General features: G+C 43.2%; 1 protein-coding gene across 20 annotated transcripts in view; it reads right to left on the bottom strand.

The window, feature by feature from the left end:
- The window catches only part of lmbr1 (limb development membrane protein 1), a 305384-nt gene that overhangs the window by 82023 nt on the left and 207050 nt on the right, over positions 1-16311 (bottom strand). For all 20 annotated transcript variants that reach the window (XM_069914759.1, XM_069914763.1, XM_069914760.1 and 17 more), the window contains one exon: positions 11769-11846. In XM_069914759.1, coding sequence (XP_069770860.1) covers positions 11769-11846 — 78 coding nt within the window. The remainder of the gene's footprint in view (positions 1-11768; positions 11847-16311) is intronic.

The raw sequence follows: 16311 nt of genomic DNA, 5'->3' as shown, positions 1-16311 counted from the left end.
TTATATCCAAGGAGAGTGTCCTTAACAGTTGAGATAATGTACAGCCAATGCAAGGCTCGCCTGAGGGGGGAGACAGGCAGCTTGGCAGACATTCATCACAGTCTCCCCCCAGCAGAAGAAGGGTTAAAATCAAAAGGACAGCTGTTAGAAAAGACTGAAGCAAGCGATACATGGATACCATGTTTGGCCTTGAGATACTCTTAACAACAAAAATGCGCCAGTATCTAGCAAGCAGTCGAAATATAATGAGATGTTTTATGAATATGTCACCCTATAAGGTTGTTTACGAATTCTGGTACTTCATCTCAAAACAGGTGGCTCCTTTGCAACCTTGGGTACTGGTACAGGTCCTGAGTCTGTAGTGTGGGAAGGACTGGCTTCTGGACCTGCTCCAGAATCGCCAGCGTGAGGCAGTCGAGCCTCAGCATGGCCATCTGAAAGCTTACTAGGGGTCACAGGCTGCGGGGTGGGGGGGGGGGGGGGGGTGAGTCCAACCACTCAGGCTCACTCTGAGTAGAGGTGCGAGGAAGGGGCGAACCAGGCAAGGCCAGATCTCTTAGGGGTACAATGTCAGTGCTCCTGTCTGGGAATTTAACATGTGCATAGTTGGGGTTAGTATGCAGTAGCTGAACTGGTTGGACTAGGGGGTCTGTTTTACGCGCCCGAGCGTGGCTCTTCAGCAGCACGGTTTCAGGCTCAGATAAACAGGCTGGCCAGTCCATCACAGTTCCTGATTTCCTAGGAAAGGCAAACATACATTCATGAGGGATTTGATTTGTTGCAGTACACAATAAAGACCGAATAGAATGTAGTGCCTCAGGCAGCACCTCCTGCCACCGGGTAACAGGGTAACCATGTGTTTTTAAAGCAAGGTTAACAGTCTTCCAGACTGTAGCATTAGCCCTTTCAACCTGCCCATTGCCCTGCGGGTTGTAGCTCGTGGTACGGCTGGTGGCAATCCCCTTTCGTAGCAGGGCTCGCCACAGTTCAGCGCTCATGAAAGCTGAGCCTCTATCGGTATGAATGTAATTGGAAAAACCAAAAATGCTGAAAATTCTGTCAAGTGACTTAATGACAGACGCTGACGAGACGTCAGGGCAGGGTATCGCAAGGGGAAACCTGTAATATTCGTCAAGGAAATATACATTTTTGTTGCTGGAAGGTAATGGCCCTTTCAAATCTAAGCCAATCCTCTCAAAAGGTCGGATTGCCTTGATGAGAGTGGCCTCTGGAGCTTTGAAGTACTGCGGTTAGCATTCTGCGCCTGGTCATAGGTTAAGGGTTCCGTCTCCAGCAGCCTCTGTCGGATGTAACTGGAGTCAATCTTGTTGACTAAAGCATCCAGCTTCAAGGTATTGCGGTGTTGTTGCACATTGACTGCCCTGACATCACATTCATTTGCCAATGAGTCGAGAGCCAGTGCATAGGCAGCATCACTTTCCCCGGGTTTCTGGCATCTAGTCAGCAACTGGTGTCAAGCAAGCACCACATTACGTGGCGCTGTATACTCAGCAGTCAGGCGTTCCCGGGCCATAGCCAGAGTGGTAGCTCCTTGCGTTACTGCAAAAGGGACCTCACCCAGCAGAGAGTTCAGGTGGCCCCACTGTATCGCCTGATCGACCACGTTGTTTCGAGCCATGTAGTAATCGAAACAAGCAATCCAGTGGTTGAACATTTCTGGCCCTCGGGGCAGACTGGTCGATTATCAGTTGCTCTGGCTTGAGGGCTGCATCCATTTCTGCTCATAAGATTGAAGTGCCAGTTGATGAAGTAGACAAAGACGATGTGGTCAAACAATATTCATGGCTTTTATTAGCAGAAACTCATGGTACAATAATGAAAGACAATAGGTGCATATCCAGTTATATCCAAGGGGAGTGTCCTTAACAGTAGAGATAATGCACAGCCAATGTTAGTACAGCAAGGCTCGCCAGAGGGGAGACAGGCAGCTTGGCAGACCTTCACCACAGTCCCATTGGACAATATATGTGTTGACTAGCTGGACTGTTCACAACAGAAACAGTCTTACCCTATTACTCTGCGCATGGCAATAAAACTTGAACAAGATTATTCAATTTCAATAGATGATTACTTTTAATGCAAGATTCAAGTTACCATAAATATACAAGTGTGATTACATTCAAATTCAAAAACTTGGAATTTTAAAATTATTATGTTCATTGAAATTATACCCAAATAAATTATTAATATATCAACAAGCATTTCCATCAATAACTTATCATCGTTAAAAATCCAGATCGAATTCTGAATAAAATTTTCCACAGCTTATAAACAAATAAAGAATGCACTCACTCATTTCTTTCAACACACTATGAAGTCGACTTTCTTTTTATTATTTGCTAGATACAACATTGCATTCTTCAACTCTGCAAACATCACCCAGTTAAACTCCTCTGACCTTCTCATTGGCCCACTGCCACGCGGGTGATCCTGACACTCTCATTCTCCTCCCCCTGCATCTGAGATTCATCACCTACTGACGCTCAACATACCTGCGCATGCACGCTATTACCCCCCCCCACACGTTGCATCGCTTACATCGTCAGCGGCGGCTGGCACTGCTCCCAACAAAGGTAAGTACGCGACCGCAACAGCCCCCCCCTTGCCCCTCAGCCTCAGACCCACGCAAGGAGGCAACTGACTGGAACTGTCCCGCTATGGAGGGCTGACAATTCGGCCTAACCTCGAACGATAGCACAAGACAGGTGCCAGCCTCCTCTGATGACATAAGCGATGCGACGTGCGACACCATTCAATACATTAGCTTCAGTGATATTATGTTCCACATCATCATGGCAGTGGAGAGAATAAGAGAGAAAGCCTGGGATAAGATAGAACCACTGAAGGGCCCCACAGGATTGAAAACCACAACAGTGGACTGATGCGAGGCTCAGCCCTGAAGGACTCCCATCAGACTGCTGGTGGCAGGGTTCTGAGAACCAGGTTGGGGCCATGTTCATGAGGGGACCAATGGTGAGCAGGGCCCCCAAAGGACCTTGTGCACTGACAACTTCTTAAATGTTCCAGGGGTTTGGAACCAGGAGCCAAGGAGGGTGACTTGGATGCCTCAAGCTCAGGTTCACAAACAGAAGGCTGTGTAGCTATGGAGAATAGAGAAGTGGAGAAGCTGAAAGCATCAAAGGAAGTGGCAGGATCTAAGGACAATCAACACTTGTGAAAGGACTCTCTTTTGCTTCTTTTTCTCGTCTCGATAGTGACGCTGGATTATTTGTTCTTTGACAGGGCAAATAGAATAAAACAAATTTTGTGTAGATACTAATAGAGGCTGCATTTTCTAAAATGCACACATTTTAGGTTTTGTTTTACAATAATGATTGCTCTTTAGGATCTGGGCCTCTGCAACTGAATCCTTGACATACTGTCTAACAAACCACAATCAATGCAGATAGGTAACATTTTTTTTCCATAATCACAAATGAAATAGCACTTCTCAACAACATATACAGTCCCCATTACACTCTCTACACCCAAATACTGCTCCAACTCCATCTTCAAATTTGCTGATAGCACCTCAGTAGTGAGCTGCATCAAATAATGATGAGACAGAATAGAGGAAAGAGATTGCACGTTTAGTGGCAGGGCAATCTAAGCTGGCGCCTTACCGCAGCGACTCTTTGCGGGTAGCTCTGACTGGAATAATCAAATATTTCCATTCAGAATTTCTAAAAATCAAACAAAAAAATGAAAAACATAAAAACCAAATTCACCCGACAATGTCGGTCTACTAAGATCGCTGGCAGAACTTGGAATCGGAAGAATCGACGGCCTCATTTGGGATGATCCTTTAAACAGTTCAGGCAAGTACAATACCACCACCGCGCGAGTTTTAAACAGCCAGAGAATGGGCCATTTAAACTTCATGGGAGTCAGACAGCAGATGCTCAGCACATTTCAACATTGTTGAGGATTTAAAGGGTCAGCACATTGACCAGTTAAACACCATAGGAACTACCAGCAGCAGATTAATCCGACCACGTGGACACCAGGGCGGATACAGGTCAGGCTGAGATGCCAGGACCTGAGGCTTCCACTCCCATCCTCCTGGTCAATATACCGTTCTCCGAGAACAAACTTGATAAACTCCAAGCCAGACTTTAGCATCAGAGAGTCATCAGGGAGTGCAGCCTGATGTGCTTTAAAGAAACATGTCTAAATGCAGACATTCCAGACACGGCACTGCAGCCCAAGGGCTGCACTTTCTATCATATTGACATCTGGAAAAACCAGGAGAGGTGGCATTTGTTTCATCAATTCATCGTTTCATCAATTCATGCTCCCTCAACCTGGAACGTCTGGTGATCAAGAATCGTCCATTCTACCTGCTGAGGCAGTTCTACCGCCATCATCCTGTTCGCAATGTACATTCCACCCCAAGCTAACGTCAGGATGGCACTAGAGGGACTGAACACTGTGATAAATGGCCATGAGACACCACATCCTGATCATTGTGGGTGACCTGAAGGAATCTCTGACAAACTATCACCAACATGTCACATGCAAGATCAGGAGAACCAACACACTTGACCACTGCTACACCACCATGAAGAGCGTATATCGAGCCAGACCACAACTGCATTTCGGCAAGTCTGATCACCTAGCTGTACACAAGTGCACAAGCAGAGACGAAAGATTACAGCACCAGGGATGAAGAATGCAAAAGTGTGGTCGAGGGAGGTGGAGGAGCACCTGGAGGATTGCTTTAAATTGGGGGACTGGAACATATTCAAGAACTCATCCATAGACCTGAATAAATATGCAACTTGACTTCATCAAGACCTCTGTGGTAAAAGGTAAAGGTTCCATTATTGTCATGTACAAAACAACAATGCATCCCAGGTCCAAACACTGGCACCTACTTGATGATGTCATAGTACGCCAACACAACCTTCAAGACAACACCATCATCTGGGTCATGCGAGGTGCAGATCGCAGGCTGGTTTTGATGGTCCTCAACCAGCAGGTAATCCCGTTGCATCAGAAGCCATCAAAGACCGTCAGAGTGTCATTCAACATTGGCAGACTGCAAGATCCAGGGCAAATACTTAACGAAAAGCTCTCCAGCAATTCATCTGTTCTGAAAAGTGGAGGTAGTTCAAAGATGTCGTCATGCAGACTGCAACAACTATACTCAAAATATGACCCGTCACCTGAGTGTTTCGAGATTGGTTTGATGAAAGCCACGAGACCATTTCAGCTGCTCTTAGGGCCAAGAACAAGATTGGCAAAATGACCCAAAGAAAGTCAAGTTTAAACATCTACAGTCCAAAGTACAGATGGAACTGCGAGAAATGAAGAACAAGTGGTGGTAGGGAAAAGCTGAGCAGGTGGAACGCTCTGCAGACATGCAGGCCACCAGAGAGTTTTTCAGCAACATAAATTTAGTTTATGGTCCTTCTAAATCAGGATGCTTCCCCTTGCTGGCATCAGATGGGTCCAGCCTGATCAAAGAGCAGGAAGGTTTGAAAAACGTCTGGATTGAATACTTTTCCAACCTACTCAATAGGCCGTCCACAGTCGATCCTGATGTCTTACAGCATATCCCTCAGCAGCCAGTCCTGGATGACCTAGACCTGTCGTCCTCTACTGATGAGATCAATAGAGCGACCTTGCAGATGAATTCAAATAAAGCAACAAAGTAGGATGGTATTTCTGCCGAGATCTACAAAGCTCTAAACTCAAAACACCATTACAGGCATTCCAAGACATCTGGATCACAAAGGAGAAGTCTGATGAGTTCCATGATGCCCTCATCGTGGCTCTCTACAAAAATAAGGGAAGCAAATCAAACTGCGGAAAATACAGGGGCATTTCCCTGCTGTCCATTGCAGGCCCACATTCCCCGAACAGATAGTCACTGTCTCGGAAAGGAATCTCTTGGAGGCGCACTGTAGCTTTTGGCCAGAACGGAGTACTGTGGACATGGTATTTGCCGTGAGACAAGTTTAGAAGTGCATCGAGCAGAACAAGCCTCTTTACTCTGTCTTCACTGACCTGACAAAGGTACTTGACACTAAAAAAGGAGGCTCTCTGGATCATCCTGAGATGTTATGGATGCCCAAGGAAATTCATAAATATGATTCAGCTGCTCCTTGACAGAAGGACAGGACAAGTCCTCTACAGTGTTGATGCATCAGTTACATCTGCCATTTCTAATGGGGTGAAGCAAGGGTTGTATACAAGCCCCAGTCTTGTTCAATCTGTTCTTCACTTGCCTGTTGTCACATGCTATCCAAGGTCTGGAGGAGGGAGTGTACTGGATGGCTCTTTCTTTGATCTTCGCTGCTTGAATGCATGGATGAAGTGCCTCTACACAGTCATTCAAGAAACACTTTTTGCTGATGACTGTGTGCTCTTGGTGCACAAAAATAGTGATCTACAGTTAATGCTGAACAAATCCTCAGATGCTGCTATGTTCTTTGGCCTGACTATCAACCTGAACAAGAATGAAGTACTCCATCAAATCGTGCCAAACACCAACACCATAGAACCAAAAATCACTGTTGACAACACCCAGCTGACAAATGTAAACAGTTTCAAATACTTGGGAAGCATCATCTCGAGTGATGGGTCTTTGGACAATTGATTCCAGGATCAGCAAGGCCAGCCAGGCTCTGGGGAAGGTTGCGTTGGTACGCAAAGTCTTCATCTGCACAAAGCTGAAAGTCTACAGAGCTGTGGCCATCCCTCCTCTCCTACATGGATGTGAGACCTGGAATTTGCACCAACATCATATCAAACAACTGGATAAATTCCACATGTGCACCATCCATTGGTAAGACTGTGTCTCCAACCTGGAGGTCTTGAGTTGCGCGAAGTCCACCCACATTGAATCCCTGATCATCAGAGCCCAGATGCGGTGGGTGGGACACGTCATCAGAATAGACGATCATCCATGCATGCACTATAAAGACACTGTGAAGGAAACCCTACGCTTCTCTGGCATGCAGCAAGAGAACTAGAAGCTGCAGCTGCTGACTGATCCCGTTGGCGAGCCCTGTTTTCTGAAACCTACATCAGTTTCGAAGACAGGCGCTGACAAAAACTGATGGAAAACCATGTGCAGTGTCACAAAGCAGCAGCCACAGTTATTAGAAAAAAGGCTTTCAGTGCCCCCATTATGCTCGACTTTGCATTTGCAGATTGGATTGCAAAGTCACCTTCACGTCCTCAGATGAACTGCATAACAACAGGTCTTCTTCAAACCCAAGGATGATCAATATATAATATTGTCACATAATACTACATTTAGAATGCAACATACATGAAATTATTTAACTCTGTCTGCCGTAAGGAAGACAGAGTCGCCACTTTGTCCAGTGCCTCTCACAGAAACGAGGCCCCAGCAAGGAATGAACTCGCGACAACACTAGTGTTCCAACCACTGAGGTATCGGACTGTGTGTCCATGCACAAATACCAGGAGTTCCCCAATCAGAACCCTGGATGAATCAGAGAATGCGCAATCTGCTGAGGGCAAGAACAAGAGCGTTTAAACTAGGCATCGGGATCATTACAAGGTCCAGGGCACAAAATGCGGAAGGCCATCTCTGAAGCAAAGTCGCAATTCCGGAAGAAGTTAAAGACAGATACACACCAGTTATGGGAGGGAGTTCAGACTATTGCAAGCCTACAAAGTGAGGGTGAACACTATAGATGGCTGTGATGCTTCACTACCTAAAGACCTTAACACCACCTGAAGAGTTTAACACCTTCTATACCCATTTTGAGAGGAACCAAATAGTACGTACTAGAATCCCTGAAAAGGCTGAGGACCCTGAGATATCTGAATCTGAGGGTGACATCAGAACATCTTTCAAGAGGATGAACACTCATAAAATATCAGGCCCTGACAGCGTACCTGGCAGGGTACTGAAAACTCTGCACCAAACAACTATACGGAGTGTTCACGGACATTTGTAACTTCTCATTGCAGCAGTCAGAGGTTCCCACCTGCTTCCAAAGAGCATCAATCACCCAGTTCCCAAGAGAGTAGAGTGAGCTGCCTCAATGACTATCGCCCAGTTGCACCAACGTCGACTGTGATGAAATGCTTTGAGAGGCTGGTCATGGCCAGAATTAGCATGTATCTAAGCAAAGATCCAGAACCCACTGCAATTCCCCTATCATCAGAATCACTTCAAAGCAGATGTGATATAATTGGCTCTCCACTTAGCCCTGGATCACCTCAAAACCAGCAATTCATACATACAGCTGCTCTTCATCAACTACAGCTTGGCCTTCAATACCATTATTCCCTCAGTGCTAGTCAAGAAGCTACAAACTCTAGGCGTCTGTACCCCCTCTGCAACTAGATCCTTGACTTTCTCATTGGAAGACCAGTCAGTACGAATTGAAAACAACGTCTCTTCCTCAGTGATTATCAATACATGCACACCCCAAGGATGCATGCTTTGCCCACTGCTCTACTTGATATACATCCATGACTGTGCGGCTAGACACAATTCCAATGCCATCTATAAGTTTTCTGATGACACCACAGTTGTCAGCAGAATCACAGATGGCAATGAGGAAACATATAGGAGGGAGAGAGATCAGCTCGTTGAATGGTGTAACGACAACAAACTTGCACTAAACGTCAGTAAAACCAAGGAGATGATGGTGGATTTCAGGAGGAAGTTAGGTGAATACGACCCAGTCCTCATTGAGGGCTCAGCAGTGGAGGTCAAGAACTTCAAATTCCAGGGTGTCCACATTTCCAACGATCTGTCCTGGAACCTCCAGGTTGATGCAATCAAAAATAAGGCTCACCAGTGACTATATTTTGTGAGGTGTCTGAGGAGATTCGGTATGTCACTGAAGACTCTCGTAAACTTCTACAGGTGTACCAAGGAGAGCATTACCTGGATGGAGCCACCAATGGTCAGGACAAGAATAAACTACAAGGCGTTGTTAACTCGGCCTGCGACATCACAGGCACCAGACTTCACTCAATTGGGGATATCTATATGAGGCAGTATCTTTAAAAAGCAGCCTCTATCCCCAAAGACCCCCACCACACAGGCCGTGCCCTCTTCACTCTACCATTGGGAAATAGGTACAGGAGTCTAAAGACGAGCACAAGGACAGCTTCTATCCGACTGCAATGAGATTCCTGAATGGTCAATGAATCAAAGACACTGCCTTACTTTTTGTACACTATTATTTTTATTTTTTATAGCAATGTTGTGAGATGGTTATAATATGAATTATGATGCTGCCACAAAACACCGAATTTCATGACTTTTTCAATAAATTCTGATGGTGCCAACGTAACAACCTCTCTTTCAATGTCAATAAGACATTGATATAGGAGAATGACCAGAGTACATGTTAATGGAAGTAGAAAAAGTAGATAGCTTCAAGTTTTAAGGAATAAATATCTTCAATGACCTAGTGCAAGAACAAATACACAACTATCAGGAAAGGCAACACACCCCTCTGCTTTTCAGTGCTGTCCTGGTGTTGGGTCCACTACTTTTCACATTATATTTAAATGATTCAGATGACAGAATTGGCTCATGGCCAAGTTTGCAGATAATAGGTGGAAAGGACAGGGCTGCATTGAGGAGGCAGGGAGTCAGCAGAGGGACATAGACAGGTTGAGAAAATGGTCAAGGTTGCAGATGGAATATAGCGCAGGGAAGTATGTGGTCATGCCCTTTGACAGAAGGAATGAATAACTAGAATATTTTCTCAATGGGAAGAGAATTCAGAAAACAGAGGTCCAAAGGGACTTGGGAGTCCTAGTGCAGAATTCCATAAAAGATAACTTGTAAGTATGCAAGACAAACAAAATGTTGCTGTTAATTTTGTGAGAACTAGAAAATAAAAGCAAGGATGTCATGCAGAGGCTTCATAAGACATTGGTCAGAGTATAGAATTGTTGTGAGTAGTTTTGTGCTCCATATTTATGAAAGAATGCATTGATATTGGAGAGGGTTGAGGAGGTTTACAAAAATGATACCAAGGACGATAAGGTTAACAAATGAGAAGTGTTTGAAGGCTCTGAGCCTCTACTCAGTTGAGTTGATAAGAATGAAAGGAGATCTCATTGAAAGCTACCAAATAATGAAAGGGCAGGAAAGAGTGGAAGTGAAGATGTTCCTAGTAGTGTTAGAGGGGGCGCAGCCTCAGTATAAAAGGACATCACTTGAAGCCAAGTCATTGGGGGTAGATTTAAAGTAGAGGTTGATAGGTTCTTGATTACCAAGGGTGCTAAAAGTTACAGGGAGAAGCCAGGAGAATGGGATTCTGAGGAAAAAATACGTCAACCAAGATTTGAAAGTGAACTCAATAGGGTGAATGGCACAATTCTGCTCTTCCATCTTATGGTCCAAGACTATGGTTTGGCATGTCTCACAATCCTACAGTTGCACTATCATACTTGCTGGATGCATCACAGTGTGGAATGGGAGCTGCTCTGCTTAAGATCGGAAGCCTCAGAGAGTAGTGACTGTGGCTCAGAATATAATGAAACCTTCCCTCTTCTCGATGGACTGTATCAACATCTCTTGCTGCCCAGGAAAGACCCATCACATCATGGTCACACTTTTCTCCCTCCTTCCATCAGTGAGAAGGCTTAAGGTTATGAAATCATGCACCAACAGGGATAAAGATCATTTCCTTCCTGTAGCCATCTGGTTCCTGAATGAACCCCACCACACAGCTATCGTAATGCTCTTGCTTGCTGTTGTAAATGGTGCTCTTTACACAGCTGTATGAATGTGAGAGATAACTTTAGTCTATTTGCACAAGAGTCCTTCTCACTGCACACGGAATTTTATTACAAATAAACTTAAACTAAATGGAAGCACTTTACTGGCTTCACAGCTTCATATAATTTCCAAAAAGCTTCTTACAATTGAAAGGCAATAAGATATGTCCTTCATTTTGAAAAGAAGACAAAAATATGTACCTTATTTACCATTTATCTTTGAACAACAGATGAGTACCACTTAGAATGAAAGCACAATTCCAAATTGTAACAAAATTGCTAATCAACTGTACATTTTAATGCATCAAGTGTTTAAAATTATGTTCAAGCCAATTGATATCCTGATCAAACTGACCTCTAAAGCTCAGCAGAGGGAGTTCCTTCTCACAAATTGTTTCTGTGCATGAGAGTTCTCCCTGCTGGCTGACACAAGTCACTGTTCTCAACCGTACCAGCTTGAATGCATGAAGTTGAACAGAATAGACAGTGCAATCTCTGTGAACCATTTAATAAACACACAATGGAATCTGAACATTTACATTTTATATTGTTAATATTTGTTAACTTTTGCATTTATTGTCCCACAAGAATTTGGAAGGGTAGCATGTTCTCAGTCTCTGCATGGGTTTCCTCCAGGTGTTCTGGTTTACTCCCACCATTCAAAATGTACAGGGGCTGTAGGTGAATTGGGTGGCATGGACTCATGGGCCGGGAGGGCCTGTTACTGTGCTGTATGTCTAAATTTAAAATTTAAATTTAAAAGAATCTAATGGAATAGTCAAACAAGGCAAGAAGAACAGTCCAAGGCAAACCAAATGCAGCAGTTAAAGAATATAAATATAGTCTATTTATCTTGTATGCAATTTTTTTGGTCTGTATATGTGTGTGCACTGCAGTCCAGACAAATGCTATTTTGTCTGATTATACATGTACAGTCCAGATGATAATAAACTTGCACTTGAAACAAGAATATCAAGGGAACATTCTTTAAAACAGGAGTGTTCATCCATTACCTGTGATCCTTTCGGCATTGCAGATTCATCAACCAACAAGGTGAGGATGTTGAAAGCAACCAGGAGGACAGAAATGGCCTGAAAGATGGAATGCATGGGGAAGCTATAAATTCTTCAAAACCAAAACATGGAAATATTACAAGTTCAACTTTAACAGAATTTGCAAAATGAAAATGCAATGATTGTAACTGAACACCACAAATTTCAAGATTTACTCTTGACAATTTGCAAAAAATTTCCTTGTGGGTTTGCCAGCTCATTTGTCGTGGCTAGAATTCATTGCCATCTATACAATAAGACCAGGGCTCATACACTTTGATTATCTGTCCATTCACACTAAATATCATCAGAAGTAACAGATAATAACCTTTCCATCCGTTATTTTACCCAGAAACCATCAAGTCACTTTGCTGATGACCAAAAGTAGCCAGGGATGCAGCAATGACCATTGTGAATTAAGACAATAATAAAATATGCTTACAATTGGGTGATGCAGAGGTTAAATTGACAACCATGAAAGCAGAGGCCTGTACAAACAATCGATACAACAGAAAAATTCAAATCCTACTGGGTCAAAATGCAAATTAAGTTCATTACACAGAATTTAAGGAAACAACAAATAGTTTCGGTCATAACAGCCGTTAAAAAAAATGTCAGTTTTCGCACAAGTGTCGACCGAGTTCAACATTTTCCAAAAGGAATGCAAATGGGCCTTCCTTCCCAAGGCAGTCTTGTGTGCAACTCCATACCCATCCCAAATAGTTAACTCTAAAAGGCCTCCTGAAATAGCCTGCCAAGCCATTCAGCCATTCATCACCAAATTCAATGTCACAACTGTTCAGGAAGGTGCCTTACCACTATCTTCTCACAGTCAATTAAATACAGGCATTAAATGCTGGTCTTACAGCAATGATCAATACCTGAAAAATGAACAAAGCAGTACACGATTTACTCAATTCAACCCATATGACCCGATCAAACGAACTTCATCTGATATTCTTGAGCTATTTTTTAGAATTCAGTTTAACCCTATTGTATTCCATCTGTGGCATGCAAGAGTTTGACTGCAAGAAGGAAATCGGTAAGTTGGAGAGTAGATGATGGGGGTAGCATCAAAAGAAAGTATTCCTGCTCCTCCTGCATAGAACATCCAAGGGCTAAAAAAAAAGTAATTAGTTTTCTATGTAGAAATCCTTACCTCTCGTTAACTGTGAGGATCCAGGTGGTCAGGAAAATCAGACAGAATGCAAAACAGAAGCGCAAAACAGAATGATCTAAGAGTAAGGAACAGATTCTTGCTCCAATTTACTCAGGATTCTTCAGAATTTTGACACTACACACAGTTCAAATACATTTCGGAGGTCAAAATGTCACTGTTCGTGACATTTATATTTTTTCCATCAGTGAGGTATACATCACCCCAATATAGTGTGGCGGTCCGCAACTGCGGAGATCGGGCCGGCACATCGCGCAGCAGCAGATGTGGACAGCGATCGCTAAAGCGGCTCCCAGGACAACGAACCAGCAGGGGTAGAAGCTGGGGCAGCATCAGACCAACAGCCCTAAAATGGCGTTGGTTAAGCTGCCCAGCTAACTCAGCAGAAACAGGCTGGGGAAGAAGGGCATTCGTATGTATGGATGTTTCCGCCCGATATTGTTATTCACATGGGTGACTCAGTCAGCAAAAAAAGGTGGGAACTTGAACAGTATAAAAGCAGCCTTTCCAGCCCTAATGTGTGTGTGTTTCTTTGTAGCAGTCAGCTACAACAGCAAACATTCCAGGTAAGATACAAAGAATTCCAAGATTTAAAAAAGCAAACATCACTGTAAATCCTAAAAGCTATAAATGTAATCAATTGAAGTATTACAAAATCACCCCTGACCCCCAACATTAATGTACAAAGGCAAAAAAATATGTCCAACCATCATTCCAGAAGCTGGTTTTAATTTGATAATGACGATATTGAGTACAATCTACAGATGCACCAAAATTCTTACTACATTATACTATATTATATATCACATTACCCTCGAAATAAACAAAGGATATATAGATAAATAAACATTCACAGTTACGGTTAGTGCAAGAAAAAATGGTGGTTTCAATAGCAGACAGACCTTTTTGGTAGTCTCGGAAAAGCTTGTGGTTTGGGTACTAAGGGGAGGCTCAAGAATGATAGCCATTGGCAAGAAAAAGTGCTCTGAAACAGAGAGGTGCTGAACTTCAGATTCTTCCCCAGGGTAGTAGCAAGAAAAGGTTCTAACCAGGGTGATGAGAGACCTTTATAATGGCTCTCTTCTTGAGGCAGCGCCTCACATGGATGTCTTCAATAGATGGGAGGTCAGCACCTGTCATGGACTTGCCTATGTTTGCTACTTTCTGCACCAAACCAGTCAGTATTCTTTCCACAGTACACCTGCAGAAGTTTGACAGAGGTTGTCAAATTTCCTCAGACTTCTTCACAGTTGTCTTGTCAAGCTAGCTCAAAGAGAGGTCCTGCAACATGTGGACTCTCAGCAACTCAAAGGTGCTAACCCTCCCCACCTCTGTCCCATCAGTGTGGACAGCTGTATAGTCCCTTTGCCTCCCCTCCCTGAAATCCACAATCCTGTTCCATCAGAATCCCCACACGATTAATTTCAGCCTCACTGGGATCTAGGAACAAAGATGGTCTTTGGGACGTTTTGTTGGGAGTAGCTCAGTACATTTCAAAGATTGTGTGCACTGCAGCCAATGTAAACCAGTGATATAGAAATTAATGTTATGGGTGATAAATCCAATGCCAATCAGCTATTTTTGTCCTCGGATATTAGGCTACTTGTACTTTGCTAAAGCAGCACTCATCCATAAAAGTAGAGTTTTTTCCCTCCGCATCACACAACGGTTTCATAAATTATAAACAGTGTAAAAGTTATACAGGGTCAAGCTAGATAGTCATTGCAGAGCCCCGAAATGATTCTTGTAGCCATGCTATGTATGTGGCTGACCCCATTAATTTCTGATTCATGGTGACCTCGAGCACCATAGGTGACTTAATAGACATTCTTCAAGATGTTTGGGCAAATCAAAGGATAGGGAACAAACTGGCCTTTATTATGAATGGAATGAATACAAAAGTATGGTTGGTTTACTTCAATTATACGTCCATAATGGTTTTAGTCTCCTTGAATCAGAAAAGGATACATTTGCTGAAGTGGGAATGCAAGAAAGATGTACCTGACTGGATTCCAGGATGGAATATATAAAAAATGAATACACCTACATGCAGAAGACTGAAAGATGACCTCATTAAAACTAAGAAAATGTTTTTAGGGCTTGACAGGGTGGACATTTCCCTTGGATGAGGAACCCTGAACCAAGAGTCACAGTCTCAGAACAAAGGGTATCGAGGACAGAGATGAGGATAGGTTCGTTCTTTGAAGGTGGTGAATCTTGGGAGTTGTTTACTTCAGAGAGTCCTGGAAATCTTGTTATGGAGTTCATTCAAAACAGTGATGCATAGATTTAGATTTTAAGAGCATCAAGAGAGATGTGGTCATTGTAAGTAAATGGAGCAGAGGTAGATTAGGCATAATTTGATGAATGAATGAGCAAGTTTGAAGGGCCAGATAACCTACGACTATGTTCTTATGCTCATTTTATTGAGTTAGCACAGCTGACACAGAGGTAAAAATCAGCCATTACTCTATTGAATGGCAAAAAAGACACAAGAAGCCAAATAGACTCCTCTGCTCTTCCAGTTCTTATATTATATTTTCATCTTAAATCCACAGATCCAGGAATAACTACCATCCACTGCATTCTCTAGTGGAGAGAAAGGAGAGCACCAAGTTCATTGGAGTCCACTAACCTAATGACTTATCATAGGCACACATCTCTTCACTTATCAGGAAGGCGCAACAGAAACTGTACTTCCTGAGAAGACTGAAGCAGGCAAAGCTACCAACCTCCTATAGGAGATCATAAGAACATCCTGGCTGGTATGGTTGGTGCAGAGAAATAGATCGAAGGTCAATCCACAGGACCACTACAGCGAAGGATTTCATTTATGTGGAATGTCAAATTAATAACAAAAAAAAATAACTCCATTCTAATACATATGATTAAAATTTGGCATGAGATTAATTAAAGTATTGGGGGGGCGGGGGAAAAAGTGGGGGTATAACCAAAAGCACCATTGTGCCAAAATGAACGAGTATCATGAACTTGGGCAATAGAATTTTAAATATTTGGCATGAGAAAGGAATTACAGGTAGTGCCCAACTTACAACCATAATGGGGACTGAAGGATTGGTTGTAACTCTGGTTTGGTTGTTAAGTCGGGGAACAGCGACATCAGGCTGCTGCAGGGAAAGATTGCTATGAAGGAGGTCTATTTATGTCCTTTGAACAATTAAAACAGAATTATAATGTCAAATGAAACCTTCTACTGCTTTCTTCAGCTGAGCTCTTCCTTGCGAGAGAGATGGGGTCCCACAATGGCTCTGCCCACAAATAACAAAGTGAAGGGGATGCTTCGACTGGGAAACACACCTAAACATA

Source organism: Narcine bancroftii, chromosome 1 (genome assembly GCF_036971445.1).
Source record: "Narcine bancroftii isolate sNarBan1 chromosome 1, sNarBan1.hap1, whole genome shotgun sequence".
Classification (NCBI taxonomy): domain Eukaryota; kingdom Metazoa; phylum Chordata; class Chondrichthyes; order Torpediniformes; family Narcinidae; genus Narcine; species Narcine bancroftii.
Note: the sequence above shows the minus strand (reverse complement) of the source record. Positions and strands in the feature narration are given on the sequence as shown.